Raw genomic sequence first — 20,101 nt, 5'->3', positions numbered from 1 at the left:
AACTTAGCAAGCAGGGTGGAGAGAGCAATTTTGGAGATGAGTCAGAGAGCCAGCCTTGGTGGGACAGGCTTTGGCTTAAAGGAAAGAATGCGGTCTCAGCATGTCTGCCTGGCTGAAAACAGACCGAGGCTGCCGGGTCCGTGCCTAGCTGGTGATAGCCTGTTTTTTGTTTTTTATTTTTCTTTTAATATTTCACGCTACAGATGGCTAGGTCTCATTCCATGAAATTCTTGTTTAATTACACACGGGTGTGGGCCAGAAAATCAGGACCTTTAACAAGATTCACGTGAACCAAAACAACCCCTTTCCAGGTGGCCCTAATGGGTAAAGGTTTGCGACCCACTGCTCTGGATCACGGCTTCTTTCCCAAGAGTCAGGCATTAGCTCGGTTGGCGGAACTACTCGACACACACAAGACAAAAAGCACAGGGTTGTCTAGTTTCCAACAAAACCTTCCACAAAGATCCAGCAGGGTCTGGATTTGGCTCATTAGCCACAGTTGGCTGACCCTTGGTTTACACCATTTTTGCTTATGTCAATAGTAGGTTCTGCTTTTTCCACACACACACAGATTGAAGTTTTCAGGCAAAGTAACCTTGTTCATGGACCGCCACTGTGTTGTGGTTGGAATTACACGAAGGTGGCAGGAATCTGGACTCAAAGCTCTCAAATTCCCTAGGTCACTATTGCAAATGCCAAAGCCACGGTGGGCTACGTTTGCCATGCTCGAAAGGGCCAGGCTTTCTCAGTGTCACTTCCCATCAGCAATAAGAAGGAAAAAAAGAAACCAGAAACAGGAAGTGGGAGACTGAATCGACTTTGACCCTCTTACCCCAAAAGAGATGTACGCGCCCAACACGCTCCCAGCAATCGTGGCAAAACCAGCTGTCATGATGGTGTGCAGTTCTGACTTGGTGATGTGTGGTAGATATGGTTGAACCAGTAGTGGAGACTCTGTCTGGAGACAAAGATTACATGCTACCTTTTAAATGCTCAACGCCATGGTCCCTAATGCAGTTGTCAGAGTGACTCTCAGACCATGTCTGTCGGTCCCAGGAAAGGCAAGCCCTGGAAATTTCACCTCCGGAAATGCAAAGTCTCCAACTGGAATCGGAAACTCTGAGGGTGCCCTCCCTCCCCCCCACTTCCCTGTTTGTGCTTTGACAGCTTTCTCATTAGTTCTGGTACCAACTCCTGGAGTTCTCCCACCCCCCAATGGAAACACCAAAGTGAACTCTCATCAGCGCGTTTTTATAGTCCTGGGTAAATCCGTGATATTTGAGGCTGTTTAAACAGTCCTCAACCTGCCTTTGGCCTGGATGCTATGAGGACTTGAAACCCTCTCCTGAGGGTTAGCTCCACCTGGTAGTCTGGCCTTATGAACAGGATTTCTAGACTGCTGCGAGCTTTCATCTTCTACCTTGACAGACCCGTACATGTCGTGTGGAAATGGAGACCGTTACAGCACAAAGACTAGGCACCCACAGGCCCTTTCATAGCGGCCAGGGTATAGTGGAACAGGCTTGAGGCTTATTAGGGAGGGCGGGCAGGCAGCTCGAAATGTGGGGCTCTCCATTGATAATAGCAGCACTTTGGGCATATTAACTATCAGATCGAGGGCCACAGACACATGCGTGCAATCTTATAATCTTCTGCTCGTTATGCCTAATTGTTCTGTGAGATTAAATGTGTTGAGCCTTAATTTATAAACTGAATAGGAACCCGGCATGTGAGACCTTTTACCCTGTGGGTATCAGCAATCATCTAGAGATGGTGCCTTAATTAGTCCAGAGAGATTTTATGACTATAATTATTATAATTTCAGCTCCTAGGGAAGGAAGCATTATCACTGTACACAGCTCAGCGTAAGCCTGGGATTTGGGGCCATGTGTTTTTCTGTGGTGTGAATGTGGCTTTGAGTCCACTTTCTTGGGGCAGGGTTGCTGGCAGCACTGCCCTGTGGTCTCATCAGGCAATTGTTTCCCCTGAAGCTGTGTGTCCCCCAAGCATTGCATTCCCGACCTGTGCATTCTTAGGATGGTTCCAGTTTTGAGGGATCACCTTTCTCTGCTCGAATGGACCTCAAGCAAAAGGGTGTGTATCCATCCAAGGTGTTAGGGAAGTGATGCGGTAACCTAAAAGCTTATCTGTCGTGAGAAGAAAAGCATCTGAAAGCATTTCTGCAGGCTCAGAGGAGGTGGCAGCTAGATGAGGCTGGACAAGGCATGTGTCTGTGCCTGCAGGACTCTTGGTGGGATAGCTTTCTTTGTCTCCTTCATTGTCACCAGCATTGCCGTAAAGCATGTGAGGTATCCTATTCCCTATCTGCAGCTTGAAGACAGTGTGACCATTTGAGCTGAATGGCTGCTAGCCTCTGCTGAGTTGACCAAAGGCCTCAATAATGGAGAGGAGGTTTTGGAGAATGTGTGCATGAGATGCCCTGTGACTTGACAGAATATTGGTGTTCTTTCTCTGAGCTTTCAATAACTCAGTTCCATATTAACATAACCTCCCTCCCCTACCTTATCCCTTTTTTTCTAGACACAAATGCACGCATGTACACGCACACATACATGCCCACATGTATGTGCACATGTATGCACTGCACACATACATGCATGCACACACACATATGCACATGCATACACACATAGATGCATACACATGTGCACAAACACATGCGCACACATGCACACACATGTACATGCACACACATATGCTCACATGCATTCATACATGCATACACACGAGCACACAGGCATGCGCACATATACATGTTCATTCACATGTATGAGCATACATATACACATGAATGCATGTGCACACATGCACACACACTCACATGTATGCACACACATGCACACACAGTACTAGGGATTTCTTATTTTATACCTTTCACTCTACCCTAAAGAGATAATGCATCCACAGGCTTCTTGCCACCCATTTGGAAAGAGAGCATCCCCACCAGCAAGCATTTTGCTTTGCTCGCTCTCTGTCTTTACAACTTACTTGCCCAACAAATATGTTGCCAGCAGCAACTACGGACTCAATGGGAGATGACCCCATAGTGACAAGCATTAGCCACCCAACCTACAAGGAAGAAAAGGACAGAGTCAGCAAAGAACCACTCATATAGCAAAGGGCTTTTTCCACTGGTGCCCAGCAAGGCCATCCTCTGCTACATATGCAGCTGGAGCCATGGGTCTGTCCATGTGTACTGTTGGTGGTTTAGTCCCTAGGAGCTATGATTGGCTGGTATTGTTGTTCTTATGGGGTTGCAAAACCCTTCAAAATATCTTATGCCTACAGAACTCTCTCCAGAGCAGAAGCAACTTCTTGTTCCTATTTCTGTACTGCCTGCGAGGAAAGGAGGATCTTGGGTACTCCTCCGGAAGCTATGATTATGGAAACAGTGCTGCTTCTCTGGACAGGCATCTGACCCCCTGTCTCTTTGCTGCAGAAGTAACTTCTGTGGTTTCACAGAGATATCCATTGAGTTGCAAATCCAAGCCCCTTTGGAGGCTCCTGAGGTAAAAGTCTCGCTATGGGCACTGGCAGGATTATGGTTTGGGATCTAAGGACTTAGATGGCGGTAGAGGAGAATCTTTGTAGCGAGAGGTGGGTGTGGTGTGAATGCCTGAATCAAAGGTGTTTAGACTTTGAACCTGAACTAACTGCATCAGCCCATGGAGTGCCTTGCACCCCAGTACCTTTCTGATAATCCACTGCATCAGTCCCAGATAATAGAGCATAGACATCACGGTGCTGAAGAAAACCACAATGGGAAGGATCTGTGGGTGGGGCATAAGCATGGGCACTGGTCAGCGTCAACAGTACTGTGAGCTTCCTACAGGCTTCCCCTCCACCTCCTTTCTGCCCCTAGCAACATTGTAACAGAAGCGAAGTCCCTCTGGACCGAAGACTGCACCATCCACCCAGCAGACAGACCTCTAACTCTTAAGTTCTCTATTGCGTTGGTTTGAGTGTGTCTCCAAAAGCCCACATGGTGGGTGTTAAAATATCAGATGCAATGGTGACGGCATCTTCGGAAGGTAGTTAAGGTCAGAGGAAGTCACAGGCTGCAGAGCCAGCTCAGCGATTAAGAGCACTTGCTGCTCCTGCAGCGGACCTGAGTCTGGTCACCAGCACCTACAATGGCAGCTCACAGCCGCCTATTTCACACCTGCAACTGTGTTAGCATTCTGTCTAAGCTCCACCCCCACAGTTGCCTGGCAACAGTCAGGTATGCTATAAAAGGAGCTGCTTGCTCTCTACTTGCTCTCTTGCTTTCCCCCTCTTCTCCCTTTGTCCCTTCTCTACTCGTTCCCCTCCACCCTTCTCTTCACGTGCTCATGGCCTGGCTCTCCTTTCCTCTCCTCTCCTCTCCCCTCCTTTCCTCTCCTTTCCTCTCCCCTTCCCTCCCCTCCCCCCTCTCTCTACCCTCTTAACTCCCCTCCCTATGCCCTAATAAACTCCTCTCTTTATTCTTCTATCAACACAATATTGGTACGGAAACCCGGAACATACTCTCTTTTTATCTTTGTATAAACACATCAGTCTACTATAACTCCAGTTTGACAAAGCTCCCCTTTGGCCTCTGTGGCTATTGTACGCACGGGATGCATATACATCTACACAAACAAAATACCCACTAAATAAGGCAAACCAAGAAAAGAGATGAGACGCAGTCATTGAAATGGGACGTCCACAGCAGATATTCCGGGTCCCTCCTCAGAGCCAGCCCTGCCCTGCCTCACCCTTCCCCACTGTCCCTTAGCTTAACGGGTCAGAGGCAAGATGCCAGGACAATTTGTGCAAGACCTAACTTAGAAAAATCTGTTAGTAATAAAGACCCTTAGACACACGTTGTGCCTGGGCATTAGGGTTCTTTTCATTTTGATAGGCGGGCATAGAAAAAAAAGAGTCCGGACTTACCTTAAATGCAAAGAAGTGGTCTGTATACTTTTCTCCAAAGACAAACTGGGCTCCAGCGTCAGTGTACCCCAGAAAAGTCTGAGAGAGAGAGAGAGAGAGAGCGCTCGTCACATGCCATGAACCACAGGAAGGATGGGTAAACACTAGCAAACCCATTAAGCAGAACTTGGGAAGTTATGGACCTCAGGAACCTCTGTTTAAATCATCCCTTCAGGCAGACTTCCTGCCATTTTTGACGTCCAGTCTGCTAGACAGGGATGACCCTAGTTACCACGAGATGCAGACAGAAGCTCTTCCTCTGTTTTGGGGGAGCCACCTCTGAAGTGTGGCACTGCTTGGGCAGGATGATGGGGTCGTAGGATAAAGATGTGGCCCAGTGGGTGACATGGCTAGAGGGTAGTGGCAAGCTTAGCTGACTACCTAAGATGAGCATGTCTGACAGATGCAGCAAAGCAGCAAGCCTAATTAGCCTAATTAGTGCCACGGGAGTAAAATTAGGGTACAGTATTATAGATGAACCACCCATGTTTAAGATGTCCTGAGGGCTACATCCAAATGTTAAAAGTACAAGAAAAACAAAGAATTCTTTTTACTTACTTACTTACTTATTTATTTATTTATTTTTATTTTTTTGAGCCCAGGTCTAATGAGCCTCAGGTTGTAGCCAAAGCTGGTTGTGAACGCCCGACCTTCCTGTCAGCCCACCAGCTCTCGTTTGACCCACTTACCTGAACTTGTTTCCCCATCCAATCAAAAGCAACAAATCCAGGCCTAGTCCTTAGAATTAAGAGCCCAAGAAGAAACTGCAGTCCAATTCCCCAAAAGACAGGCCTCCAGTAAACCTGTGGAGAAAGATGGAGACCATGAAATACCATAGTAGCTCAAACACTGTAATGCTGCTAAAATGGGCAAAACTCAGAGTAACGCTGGGCACTCGGGGACTAAGCTTTCAGAAACTGTGACAGACCCCTTTTGATTATAGTTACCTCACTAGGAAGTTAACGGTGACCATAGACTTCCAAGGGGGCGCTGATCCCTAGGGAAGCCCAAGCAGACAGCACCAGAGGATTTTTCCTAATTTAATTTATCCTTTGACAATTTCATACACGTGTATATAATCACGCTGATCACCCTCCCTCCCTATCCTTGCTTATCTACCTCCTAGCCTTGCCTACCCTCTTTTTCCTTACAAATCTCTCAGATTTCTGTTTGTTTTATTTCATAAACAGGGTCCTCTGTGTGCCGGGGGCTTTTGGACTGGAGTCTGGTGCGTTTGGCAATGGGTGCACAACGGAAGACGACGACTCTGCCCCTCTCAAAATTTACCATTACTTGGGTCTCAATGAAGGGTTATCTAGACCAGGTCGGCCTGTGGTTGCATTTCTTAGGGATTCTCTTTATTACATTAGTTGAAGTGGGATGATTGTGGACTGTGGGTGGCACCATTCCCTACACAGCAGTTCCTGAACTGTGGCAAGGAGAAGGGAACAGGGTTCAAGCACGAATGCACCAATTTGTCACGCTCGATCGAGACTGGGAATAACATGCCTCAGTGATTCACGCTCCCACCGCCACTTTAATTCACCTGTGGTGATGGACTACACCCTGGAATCACGGACAAATGAGCCATTTCTTCCTTAAGCTGGTTTAGTCAGGGTATTTTATCAAAGCAACAGGAAGTGAAACTGAGACCCCATGCAAGTAGACACCACGTAGTGGTTGTATTTTACGTTCTGCTGCTGCTCTTCCACAGTGCTCTCTGAGCCTTAAAGGAGATGTTAAAAATATCTGGGTACTCAGTCACTCATTCTCAGCACCATGGGCAGCTGCAAGGGTCTGCCTTCACCACCCACACACCACTCACTCCAAGGGGAGACCCCAGAGAGCGCTTAGATAGATCCCAAACTGTTAAAAAAAAAAATCAGGTTTGAGCTCATTCTTTATAAACCTGAGTGGAAAAGCTGAGAAAACTAGATAACCCCAAAGTCCTCACGAATGACCGGGACCCAGAGAATTGGCTACAAAAAACCTGGTCATGTGGCAAATGTTCCTCGTAAAATTATCTGTCCGCTTGGGAATGGAAAGCTGGGAATTGATTTTTCTGTGCTCAAAGGCTGTTTATCTGACAATTTGTAAGAGAATTAGATGAAATCCGGCTCAGTTGAGGGGCTCTTGTTCCACAAGTGAAGGGAGCCTATGACCTTGAGTGAAGACCTAAGAGATAGGAGAGATGGACTGTCCTCTGCGTCTAACCTCAGAGCAGAAACAAATGGCTTAAAATCTCAGGGTTTGTTGATCTGAGCCGGGCAAATAATTTCCATTGTATCAGGAGGTCAAGTTGGTCTCTGGTTAATGCTTTCTCCGTGGGTCACCCTCTTAGCCAGAAGGGGCTGCCTCAGCTGGCCATCGGGATTCGCAGATAACAGCTTCAGTCTCAGAACTCGTGCCCATCTCATGGGCTGCAGGCTGATAAAGGGGGGTTGGGGGGGTGGTGGAGGAAGAGAATCCTATGAAAAGGGCCAAGAGTGTAACAGGACAAATCTGAGAATGAAAAAGCCTGAATCAAAATGGAATCTTCAGGGGCTGGAGAGATGGCTCAGTGGTTAGGAGCACTAACTGTTCTTCCAGAGGTCCTGAGTTCAAATCCCAGCAACCACATGGTGGCTCACAACCATCTATAATGAGATCTGATGCCCTCTTCTGGTGTGTCTGAAGACAGCTACAGTGTACTCAAATACATTAAATAAATAAATCTTTTTAAAAAAATGGAATCTTCATATGATACAGGACTGAAGGCTGGAGATACAGCTTGGCGGAGGGCTTGGTTAGCTCGTGCAAAGCCCTACAGCCCCCCATTAACCAAGCACAGTCGCCCTTGCTTAGAATTCCAGCACTTAGGAAGCAGGAGGACCGGAAGGAGGTCATCCTTGAGCAAGTTTGAGGCCAGCCTGGGATCTATAAGTTCCTGTGTCAAATCTAAAGTAGCATGGGATTGGGTATAAAATGCTAGTAACAAACCATGTGGGAATACGGGCCAAAGGAAGGATTTCCCATGTGTTTGTAATGGAACCCCGAGTGCACACGAGGAATGCTTTACTACTAGGAATAAAAGCAACCCCCGACAAGCACCCTCGCACTTCAAGGACTCGAACGGGGTGGAAATTCTGCATAGTTAGATTCTTTTACAGCAACTGCAGTCTTGGCTTCCCCTCCTCCCGAGGCCGGTCTGTACTTACTCTGGTCGGATGCTTGGAAAACAGGAATAGCAGAACAATATACATGACGAGCCCACCAAAGGATATCAGCTGCTGTTGGCCCAGCCTGGCCGTGTCCAGAGCCAGCCAGAGAATGACCGCCAAGATCAGTGAGCACCAGACCACCCTGTGAGGACAGAAGGAGTGGGTGTGTTCTTTATTTGGTCAATTTGAATATTGTAATGAGGCTTATGACACACCCCAGAACCAGCTTCAGACAAAATCCTAGCTCCCACCCTCAAGTTCAAGGTTACGCACATGCGCATCAGGTAGAAGAGTGGGAGTTTGTACAGGGATGCCTGGTCTCTGTTTAAAGAATCTTTGAGAGATACCTTAGGCTTCTCCTCTCTGTCCTTTTTTGGGATGGTGTTATCTTCATGGGAGGATATACTTTCTGTAATGGGGAGAAACCAGACTTCGGGTCCTATCTTCCCGAGTCTAGTGGACGTGATAGGCTGATTCACGGCTTCGATGGCTGCGTGTGTGTTGGGGGAACTCCGTGTGGTGGTGCCTGGTGCTATCCTGATAGACTGGACAGAAGGTGGGTGAAGTGTCCAGGGTAAACCATGTGCTTCTCAGTGGATAGAACCAGTTCTGTGACCTACTCAATAGGACCGCCTCTAAGGAGAGAAGAGCCCACAGAGAGAGGCCAAGGAAAAGCCCTGGGTGCTGTTGTAAGATGTGGGTTCCTTCAAGGGGGAGTCAGGTCTCCAAGAACAGGAAGCCCCTCCCCAAGTCACAGATAACCTTGCCCTCGTCTTGGAACTGGCTTTGAGACAAGTCTAGAGTCAGGACATTGAGTGACAGAAAAGGGGACATTTGACTGAGTTTTCTCTAGCTAGGGATGGAAGAACATTTCGAACTGAAACTAGGCTTGTGGTCATTGGACATTACCTAAGAGTAAGCAGAGAAGTCATAAGATTTTCTTTACATTTTTTTACAATATAGAAGACAGATATTTCCACTAAATGAATGTGGGGAAGAGAAAAAAGTCATAATTTTAATACACTGCTCACACAAAAACTTGTGCACTTTAGCATCAAGGGGATTTTTAGAGATGTAAGGGTGTTTGTTTGTTTGTTTGTTTTGAGACAGACCTTCTCTCTATACCCCTGGCTGCTCTGGAACTCACTTTGTAAACCAGGCTGGCTTTAAACACAGAGGTCTGCCTACCTCTGCCTCTGGAGTACTGCAGTTAAAGGAGTACACCATTAGTGCCTGGCAAGATCAAGATTTTCAGAGGCAAATGGCATAGAAAGAAATTAGAGGAAATGAAAACTGAATCTAAAAATGATTGAATTCAATAGTCAACAAATAAATGCAAATAATGTGATACCTGTTGGCCTAACTTAATAAAAAAAATACTCATAGTCATTGTGCATCGAAAATACACACACACACAGGGTTGGGGATTTAGCTCAGCGGTAGAGCGCTTGCCTAGCGAGCGCAAGGCCCTGGGTTCGGTCCCCATCTCCGAAAAAAAAAAAAAAAGAAAAAAGAAAATACACACACACACACACACACACACACACACACACAAACACCCCAAAGCTGAGCTATCTTTCATCTTTGTCTTTATTTCATGTTTGAAAAATATAGGGGCTGGAGAGATGGCTCAGCGGTTAAGAGCACTGACTGCTCTTCCAGAGGACCCGAGTTCAAATCCCAGCAACCACATGGTGGCTCACAACCATCTGTAATGGGATCTGATGCCCTCTTCTGGTGTGTCTGAGGACAGTGTACTCATATATATAAATAAATCTTTAAAAAATAATGATAAACTAATAATAATAAACAAGTGAAATAAAACATTCGACTGTATCAAATATAGTCCATGATTTCCATTTTGCAAAGTGAGATTATGGTATCACTGTATAAAAAGAAAAAAGTTAGAGAAAAGCCCACAAGCTCACACTGTGAGCGACCCTTGCTGTCTTGTACTTGTGAACCAACCTTTAAGTCAGCACTGAAACCAGGTGGCATCTTGTGCTGTTCTCTGACCTGGGCCAGGACAGACATTACTGATTGATAATGATCTCCTGGCACTGACCAGGTCGGAAGAGCTAAAGCCACCCCTGCATGACTAAAATACTGCATTGTCCTGTGTTCTTGTCCTATATCTCGGTATCTGGGTGTCTTTGTCACACGGACATGCAGGTGGGTGGGTTGTCTTTGGGCTTTAACCAGCACCTGAGTTAAGGGGCCTCATGTGATACTTGAATAATTTTAAGTGACTCATTATCTCATCCTGGTCTCATTTCTGGTTTGTAAAATGGAGGCACCATAACGGATCGCTTTTGAGGTTATTTCTAGCATCAGTATCCCATAAGCGAGGACGGGAGTTTAGAACACACTTTTGGAACAGCGTTGGAGACAGCCAACATCCCATCCCCTGCAGCAGGGGAAAATTGGTATTTACCACTTCAGCCAGAACCAATGCCTCTCAAGCAGCCTTTTGCCGGGAGACAGGACATCATCGATTCGCTGTTCGTATTTGGCCATCAAGCGATCCCAGACGACGAAGAAGATGGTCACCAAGGTGATCACAAAAAGGGGAAGGGCTCGGTGGAAGTTTAGTGCACAGGCTGCAATCACCAGGGCCAGGAAACCTGTCCGGGAGGCAAATTCAGACGTTTGTTATCACCGGACCAGTGGATCTGGGCTTGGGTCTGAATTGGACAAGGGGAGGCTTAGTCAGGCACTTGCTGGAGGCAGGGGTGCTTGGTGTGGACACCCACTTCTCTAGCTGAGCCTTTTGCTTTTCTTTCAAAGAAGTCCCTAAGATTTCACCAGGACGGAGAAAAGGATGCTGTCTGTCTTCCTTCCTTCCTTCCTTCCTCCCTCCCTCCCTCCCTCCCTCCCTCCCTCCCTCCCTCCCTCCCTCCCTCCCTCCCTCCCTCCCTCCCCCCTCTCTCTCTTTTTTTTCTTTTTTCTTTTTCTTTTGGAGCTGGGGACTGAACTCAGGGCCTTGCAGCTTGCTAGGCGAGCGCTCTACCACTGAGTTAAATCCCCAACCCCCCTTTCTTTCTCTTAAGTATTTTCTAAGTTCTGCATTCTGACACTTGGTCCCTGTGACTGCATTCAACGAACACAGTCTAGGGTAAGAATACCAGGCATGGTAGTGCACACCTTTATTTCCAGCACTTGGGAGACAGAGACTGGCATATCTCTGTGAGTTCAAAGCCAGCCTGATCTGCATGGTGAGTTCCAGGACACCAGGAGATATACAGTGAGACACCGTCTCAAAAAGTAAAGAGAGAAAGAAAGATAGGAAGGAAGGGAGGGAGGGAGGGAGGGAGAGAGAGAGAAAGAGAGAGAGAGAGAGAGAGAGAGAGAGAGAGAGAGAGAGAAAAGAAAGGACAGGAAGAAAGGCTTCTTACTCTACAAAGTTAGCAAACTGTAGCCTACAGGATAAGTTACTAGGGAGGTGTGCAGCTCATTGCATTGGCTTGTGTGTACGTGTGTCCTCCATTCAAGTAGAATTGCAACACAGACACACCTTTCTACTTACACACTATCTGTGATTGTATTTCTGTTACAGTGGCAACATTGACAATCCAGTAGGGCCAGCCCTGAGACACCGTGGCCTCCTAGAGGGAAGATGGCCAGCCTCGATGTCGCTTTTCCAGCTGTTGAGCATCAACAGCACTCTTGGCTTTGGCAACGCCGCCTTCTTACTCAAAGGTCGATGGGCTTGAGTGGGAAGGTTCACATTTTACAGCCAATGTTTATTTTGTTTTGTTTTTGTTTTCATACAATGGGTTTTGAAGCCCTTTGCTTTGAGAAGACAGAGAAAAAAAATCGGGGTACATTCTCATGTGCCTGTAGGCTAAAGTCTGGGCCAGAAGGTCCAGGTCTTACCCTGTATTCACTCCCACAACTAATGTTTGTTTGTGTTTAACTTTGTGTCATTGGGAAGTCTGCCAGTTGCCCAAGGAAGCTGGATTTGCATCAGCCAAGGTGTTTTCTTCCCACGAGCCCCACGAGTAGGGTGATGGTATGGTTTGAATGTGTCCCTCTGAAGTTTGTGTTTTGGAAACTTAATCCCCACATTCATATTGTGATAGGAGCAGAGGTGGGGCTTTGAGGAAATAATTGTGATTGGATGAGGTCCTGAGGTCGGGGCCGCCATGATGTTACTAGTGGCTTCATAAAAGGATAAAGACATGGGTTAGCCTGGGTTATTTAGTGCTTCAAAGACCCCTCTCTGCGTTTTGACGGAGTAGAGGGCCTTTGACAATGGTCTTGGTCTTAGACGTACCCTGTTCCAGGGCCTGAGTAAACATCTGTGATTGAGCCTGCAGTATTCATTTACAGCAACAGAAAATGAATGAAGACAGTAAGTGACTTTAAAAAAATGGCTGGTTGGTCTCATAAACAAGGCAGGGAAAAATAGGCTTGTTAGGTTTTCCCTCCAGGGCTTTTTGATGGACTCCACCGCTGCTCCGGGTGAGTCTGTGAGATCCAGGGGAAGGGGAGATTTTTTTCCTTCCACAGAAAGTAACTCTTAAAAGACCCCAAGGAAAGGCAACAGTCTTCCCACTCCCCTTTGGTATTTACCTGTCAGTAAAACTGCCCAGATGGTGTGCTGGAGAATGACTCTGTGCTTTCTACAAAACTCACAAACCGTATCATACTTCCTTTCCAAGAACCTGCAACACAAAAGCAAACAGGTTACAGAGTTGGATACCCCAACATGAAGTACCTGGCGTGTGAGGCCGCAGCTAGGCCATGTAAAGAAGCAACAAACAGGTTTCTGAAGCCATGTCCCCGAGCAGAAATGGGACGTTCATTTTAGCCGGACACTGGTCATAACTTGGACTGGCCAGCGAATGAGTGTGCCAAGGCCTGAGGGAGAGAACAGTGACTAACCAATCAACCACAGGAAGGGTAGAGCTTCTGAGTGGAAGGCCCCAGGGTATACAATACCCTGTTACCATGGGAAACGTTCTTGACCGAGAGGATGCGTGAGAATCTAAAACTCCACCCTAGGAGATATCAGGGGAATCGCTACGAGGAAAAGACTAAGTTTCTTGGGGTCTAATTCAGGAGAAGGAAAGCCAATAGCCCATGATCCTCAGTTGAGGAGGAGACACTGGTTTCGTTAAAGCAGCCATGGTAAAGAACCACTGGTCTAGACCCCCGTCTGCTGTGCACTGGCTCCTACAACTCTTACCCTACAGCAGCAGAGAAAGTGTGTAATTCATCACGGCAGTCTGGCCCTGTGAGGCAGAGTCTCGGCATAGACTTGCTTTGTTTGGTTGTCCGGGCTGAACAACCCACGGGTGATCGCGTCAGTGCCGTGACCATTAGTGAAACCTCGGGGCCCATGGTGCCTCCAGAGACCTTCTCAGCCCTGGGTCAGAGCCTCATAAATGAAGTGTGGAACCTGGCAAATGTTCTTGGTGGTACTCAGATGTCAAGACTCTCAACCCCAACTCTGTTTTATTTTTAAAGATTTATCTATTTTTATGTGAGTCCACTGTTGCTCTATTAGGACGCACTGGAAGAGGGCATCAGATCCCATCACAAATGGTTGTGAGCCACCATTTGGATACTGGGACTTCAACTCAGGACCTCTGGAAGAGCAGTCGGTGCTCTTAACCACTGAGCCATCTCTCCAGCCACCACCCCCCCCATTCTAATTTTTAAGAGACGTTATTCTGATGCCTAAGAATAAAAGTTCTTCAGGGACTGGGGCTGCTCGGCGAGGAGCTCACACCACTCCTGAAGGGCACCTGGGTGAGCTTCCTGGCACCCACATGGTGGCCCCTGATCATTTAATAGTCCCAGCTCTGGGGATCTGACACCCTCTTCTGGCCTCCACTCGCACCAGGTACATATGTGGTACACAGACAGACATGCAGGTAAAACACACATACACTAAAAAAAATATAGATACACCTTTGAAAAGTTCTTTAGAGATATAGAAATTTAAGTAAAAACATTTACATAGGAATTTAGAAAATGCACATGTATATTACGATACGGTATCGGCATGAAATTCCAGGCTCTCAAGTAGACTGCCTTTCATTTCACTCACCCCATACCCAGATAGCAATATTGCTTCAACCAGGCATGGTGACTCACACTTACAGCCTCAGCGTTTGAGAGCAGGCAAGAAGAGAATGGTAAAGGCATGTTCAAAGTCAGCCTGGGCTGGAGAACAAACCCTGTCAAACACACACCTGCCCACTTTCCTGTCTTAGGGATGGTAAGAACTTGGACTAATTCAAGGCTATAGTATAATAAAGGCGACAGTTTATAAAATTTTTATCATGCCTCCTTGTTTTGTATTTATGTGTGTGAACACGTGTGCCACCAAACAAATGGGGACGTCAGAGGACAGCTTTCAATAGGATGCGCAAGTCTGTCCTGGGGATAGAAGTCAGATCATCATGCTGGGCAGCCGTCTCCCTGGACCAGTTTTCTGAGATTTAATGTAGATTTTGAGAAATCAATTGGTATGGGGAAGATAAATTGACTCCTCATGTATGGATTGGAGCCATTAGTAGGTAATTTATACCTTTAATGAGAAGACTGTCCTGAGTGTAAAAGTAGATTCGAGGTTCTGAGAGCAACATTGTTTCTAATTGACTGCATCCATTACCCTAAATGGCCATTGCTTTTTCCAAGGGGTGCTGGCTGGGTGGGAGGTGATGGGGGTGGTGACAGTTTCTAAGGAAGCGTAGTAAAACTGAGGAGTGGAAGAGAATAAAACAAAAAGACAAAATGCAGGATAACCCAAACGCGGGGTAGGGTGGCTGTACGGCTGGCCTAAGAACTGTACCCTTTCTGACGTTCATCTTCGCTCTCTTCCTCTGTGCCTTCTTTGGGTCCTAGAGGCTCCTGCTCAATCGTGATCTGCCTGTCGTCCTGGAGATCAAACATTGGAGCAAAGGCAATGAGAACCCGGGTGTTAGGAACTCTGGACTCCTTTGCTCAGAGTTCAGGCAAGGAATGTTCAACACTCTCTCTTAAATTATTATGCAAGCAACAGGTCATCCGTTTTCTACTGGATGGACGGTTCTTTTACAACTAAATTTGGGGCCATATTTATGTTCTCCTTTCTCCCTTTGGCATTCCCGATCACCACTTTTTTTGGGGGGGGGGTTGCATTTTTTTTAAATGTTTGCATTTCTGATATTTTGTTCCAGTTTCTGCAGCAATCACTCAACACCAGACACCAGCTCTGCTTTTTTTGGCGGGGGGAGGGCTAAATGAAGTTCACAGCAAGGGCTGTATTGTCCTCCCTTTACCTGGAACCTGCCCATTTCCAGAGCCTGAAACCAAACGGAGGCTTGGCTTGCAGATGTAAGCTCATACTTCAAGAGCTGACAGACTCCATAGGGACTCACGCCCTCTCGCCTGGGAGCACTGCCCTTGCCCTGATGACTTAAGTGTCTGAATCAGAGTCACTTTTCATGGGCAATTTTTTTTCTGGGACCAGTATGAGCTTCCTCCCAAATATCCATGACCTATCCTGTTTCCAGAACAGCTCCCCCTCTCAATCCTGCAATTCCTCAGCTGGTGAAGCTGCCATCATACGTCACTGGGGAGTGTTCAGGTACACGTGGGCTCTGAACACACCCGGAGCTCGGCTTCTAGTCTCTGACATATGCAAAATGACCCTTGATCCTCTGGGCTTAAAACATCTGATCCCCAAAGATACCAAGGATGCGGGCCCCATAGCGCGTCAAAGACAGACACTATTTATTCTGCCTTTCGTCACCCGTGTATTCCACAGTGGTCCTCAAGAACTAGAGAGGCTTGAACCATGGGGAAAGAGGCTGAGTCCAAGGCCCAGCACCACAGTCCCTCCCTCCCTCCTTCCCTCCCTCCTTCCCTCCCTCCCTCCCTCTCTTGCACTCTCTCTCTTTCTCTGGCAAGCCCATTCCTTCACCAGCATTAGAGCCTACATCTTCAGGATTCCAGCAAACACTGCAGCTAAGGTCCCCTAAAGGATTCAGGCTTGATGGGACCAAGGGCGGGGCGCCTGGCTTGCCTCTTTCACTGGTGTATTTGGTCTTTGACACCAGGCTAGCCCTGACTCCTGCCTCTGCCCCTGAGTCGCTGGGGCTACAAGGATGAAGGTCCACGCTTGCCTACAGCTAGACCTTTTGCCTTGAGATGATTTCCCTTTCTTGGAAGTCTGGGGCTGCTCTGCAGAAGTGAAACTTCATCGGTAGGGTACGTGAGTTTTCTTTCTGGCTCTGCCTTAGACACACTAACCACACAGGCAGCGCAGTTTCTCCATGGTAGCAGGTCCCGGATCATCCTCCACACCTGCCCTACCTGTTTGGCCCGTCCTTGCTCCCCACTCTGTACAACTCTGCTCCTGACTGTGCTGTTTCCTGGAGCGTTCTGCTCTTCCAGGTCTTCATCCTAGGAAAAAAAAGCAGAGTGAAAAACACGACGTCAGGGCCCTACACAAGTGTCCTTCTGCAAAGATTCCTGGAAGGGTCCTGAAGAGCTGCAGAAGCAGAGCCTCTGCATTCAGAGGAGGCACCGGGTTCAAAGAACTGACAGGGACTCACCGGCCCAAGGAAACATGATTCTTGCTTTGTTTTGCTCTGATGTGAACAATGCAGACTGAGGAAGAACAGCCATTTCCCACCTTAGGGAAATATACGCAGCCGTACCAGGTTGGGGTCCTAACATTTCAGCTGGGCAGGTCAGTCACCCCTCAGGAAGGCAGACCTATCCACCTTTAAGCCATGCCCAGTCGATAGAAGGAATAATTATCCCTTTAATGAGATAGTGTGCCTGTCCTTCCTAGGATTCCTGGCCCTAGCGCCAGCGTGCACAGAGCTCCCGCCGCAGCTTCTGAATAAATTTGAGAAGCAAAACCTTGGTTTTTCTTTCCATCCTTTTTTTGGTGTGTGTGCGTGTGTGTGCTTCTGCCTATGTTTCCCTAACATGTCTAGCTTCTTTCTCTGAAGTTCCCTTCTGGCAGAGTGGCTGTTTGCCCAAATGCTGCTCACCTTAAAGATGCCAGGGCTGCTGCTTTTCTTTCTTTCGGGTAGATGCTGCGATTTACAGTTGGCTGCCCTGGGGTTTTAATTTTAAATTCTAATAAAATCATCCTTGTGGGTCTGTTCTTAAGTCAGTATCTCTCTCTCTCTCCTTTCTCCCTCTCCCTCCTTCCATTTTTCCTTCCTCCTTCCTTTCCCTCCTTTCCCCTCTTCCTCCTCCTTTTTCCTTCTCCTGTTTTTTTTTTTTTTTTTTTTTTTTTTGAAGCCTGTACTCACTATGTGGCCCTGGCTGGTCTTGAACAGAGATCTGACAGCCTCTGTCTCCTGAGTCCCGGATTGAGGTGTGCACCACCGTCCCATCTTTGAATTCTTGTAAGGAGACTAAGACCACAAGAGGGCACCCCAATTTCCCTGTAACACGTGGTACCTCTGATGGGGCTCCCCAGAATTCCTGGTAGTGGTATGGGAGGAAATGTATGATTATACAGAGAACGGAAAGCGGGCAAAACCGTGGCTGTGGTACTCAGTAGCCCTGAGGACTCCACTTCTCTCCTGCGTTCATGGATTTTCCTTAACGCTAAACTGAAAACAACAGGGCTCGGGAAGCTGAATTACATGAGTGAATAAGCCAGGGTCCCTGATTACACGTGCGACCCTCAGCAGGTCATATCACCCCGAACTTAAGGTGTCTTATTCACACAGCAGTGTGTTCTTCCGGGCTGTCTGCAGAACCCTCAAGTTTTCTCATTGGCCGAGCGAGCCTAAGTTTTCCGTTTTAAGCCGCAGCCTTCTGTTGCCCCCTGCTGGCAGCATCTGAAACCTTTGCTGCAGATATAAGACGGGTTTTCAGCCAGCGAACATGGAAAGTGTTGTTGTATTTGGGGGTGGAGTGCACGCTGTTTTGCATGCTCACAGAGGAACCCTGGACGTCTCCCCCCCACCCCCCGCGTTCTCAATTGTTTTGTCCAGTGGCCTTGCAGCTTGGGCACAGAAATAGGAGTTATGGTGGGTGTGGGTAGGTGGCTGTGGGTGGGTGGGTGGTAACCAGCTTTTCTCCTTCTCTGTAGGTTGGAACCATGGGTCTGTAAAAGAAGTTTCAAGGGCTGGAGAGATGGCTCAGCGGTTCAGAGCACTGACTGCTCTTCCAGAGGTCCTGAGTTCAACTACCAGCAACCACATGGTGGCTCCCAACCATCTGTAATGGGATCCGATGCCCTCTTCTGGTGTGTCTGAAGACAGTGACAGTGTGCTCACATACATAAAATAAATAATCCTTTAGGAAAAAAAAAAAGAAGCTTCTAACCACTTATTAGCCAACATTGTTCTACTTACTATGCCGATTACTGACACCTCTCTACCTATCACCTTTAAATTTTTAAAAATAATATTATTTATATATATTACACCGTAGTTGTCTTCAGTCAGTGCTCTTAACCACTGAGTCATCTCTCCAGCCCTGTACCTAATATCTAGAACCTCGCCAATCGCCGACTGAGTGGGGGAGTTGTGGGGACCTAAAACACTCATATGCATAAAAATAAATAAAACTTAAAAAGATGTTAAAAACATTTCTGGGCTGGAGAGATGGCTCAGCGGTTAAGAGCACCGACTGCTCCTCCAGAGGTCTTGAGTTCAATTCCCAGCAACCACATGGTGGCTCACACCCATCTGAGATGAAGTCTGGTGCCCTCTTCTGCTGTGCAGGCAGAACACTGTATAAATAATATAAATAAGTCTGTTAAGAAAAAAAAGCTGAGAACGAATGAATGCACATGAACTAGTGCTCAACAGTTTCTAGTTCTTCCACTTGAATTAATTCAAGAGAATCCCTAAAGGCCAATCTAAAAAAAAAAAAAATTAAAAAAACCATTTCTAATAGAGTGCACATACATCTTATTAACAGTTAAAAATAAAATAAAACCCCGAGGTCAGGGAAGGTTAATGCATTGTGGGAATTCTCTCCTCTTGGTCCCTGGGAGTGTAATGAGCTGTGCCTATACTGAAGTCTTTCCCTCCCATCTGCTTCATGCATCTGTAAATTAAGAAATAGTTATATTTTTAAAAAATCCCAGCTGAGGGGCAGAGACAGATGGATTTCTGTGAGTTCAAGGCCAGCTTGGTCTATCAAGTAAGTTCCAAGACGGCCAGGGCTACATAGCTAAATCCTATTTCAAACATCCATTTATGTGTTGTGTATTTTATGTGTGGGTGCTTCCCCTACGTGTATATATGTCTGCAGTTCCCATGTTGGCCAGAGGAGGGCACCAGATCCCCAGCGCTCTTAACCTCTGAGCCATCTACGGAACAATTATAAGCGGACAAATCTGTGAGCACAGGAGCCCCTTCACTTTAGTTGCACATTGGGAAGTCTTGGGTTTGCCTCTGGAGCCATCCATACTATGGTCTGGAAGTCTACATTGTGATCATTTAGATTCTTTTTTTTTTTTTTTCTTTTTTTCGGAGCTGGGGATCGAACCCAGGGCCTTGTGCTCGCTAGGCAAGCGCTCTACCGCTGAGCTAAATCCCCAACCCGATCATTTAGATTCTTAAACAGGAAGCGAGCGGTTTGGACATTGTGCTTGGCTGTCTAAAATCCTATTTCGTGGTTTCTCTAACAGGGTTGCTTTTTCCCACTGGGATTCGTAAATCCTGGTTATATGCGCACTGTCCACTTGGGGGCTCCACTCTACCCGAGCTGTTGGGACGGCGGCGCAGCTGAGGTGACTCCACTCCCCACCCCGCCCCCGCCCCCGCCCCTCCAGCTCCACTTTGATTTCAGCGGGCTCTTGGAGCAGAACCTGCTTAGGAATTAACACACTAAATGGGCAGTTAGCCAGGCCTTGTAGACTGCGCCCTCACCAGCGTTCCAGCTCCCACGTATAATATGTAAAGATGGAGACCTCAGGGGAAGCTTTCATCTTTGGTCAAAAGAATGGG

General features: G+C 47.2%; 1 protein-coding gene across 1 annotated transcript in view; it reads right to left on the bottom strand.

Annotated features, from left to right (window-relative positions):
* Slc28a3 (solute carrier family 28 member 3) overlaps positions 1 to 20,101 on the bottom strand; it is a 50,074-nt gene that overhangs the window by 11,574 nt on the left and 18,399 nt on the right. Inside the window, 10 exon segments of the mRNA NM_080908.2 lie at positions 833 to 958; positions 3,010 to 3,090; positions 3,711 to 3,791; positions 4,936 to 5,013; positions 5,664 to 5,777; positions 8,172 to 8,316; positions 10,609 to 10,798; positions 12,750 to 12,841; positions 14,980 to 15,065; positions 16,485 to 16,574. Of these exon segments, the coding sequence (NP_543184.2) occupies positions 833 to 958; positions 3,010 to 3,090; positions 3,711 to 3,791; positions 4,936 to 5,013; positions 5,664 to 5,777; positions 8,172 to 8,316; positions 10,609 to 10,798; positions 12,750 to 12,841; positions 14,980 to 15,065; positions 16,485 to 16,574 (1,083 nt within the window).

The sequence above is a fragment of the Rattus norvegicus genome, chromosome 17 (assembly GCF_021556685.1).
Source record: "Rattus norvegicus strain SHRSP/BbbUtx chromosome 17, alternate assembly SHRSP_T2T, whole genome shotgun sequence".
NCBI lineage: Eukaryota > Metazoa > Chordata > Mammalia > Rodentia > Muridae > Rattus > Rattus norvegicus.
The sequence above is the reverse complement of the archived record's forward strand: the minus strand, read 5'-3'. Positions and strand labels throughout refer to the sequence as shown.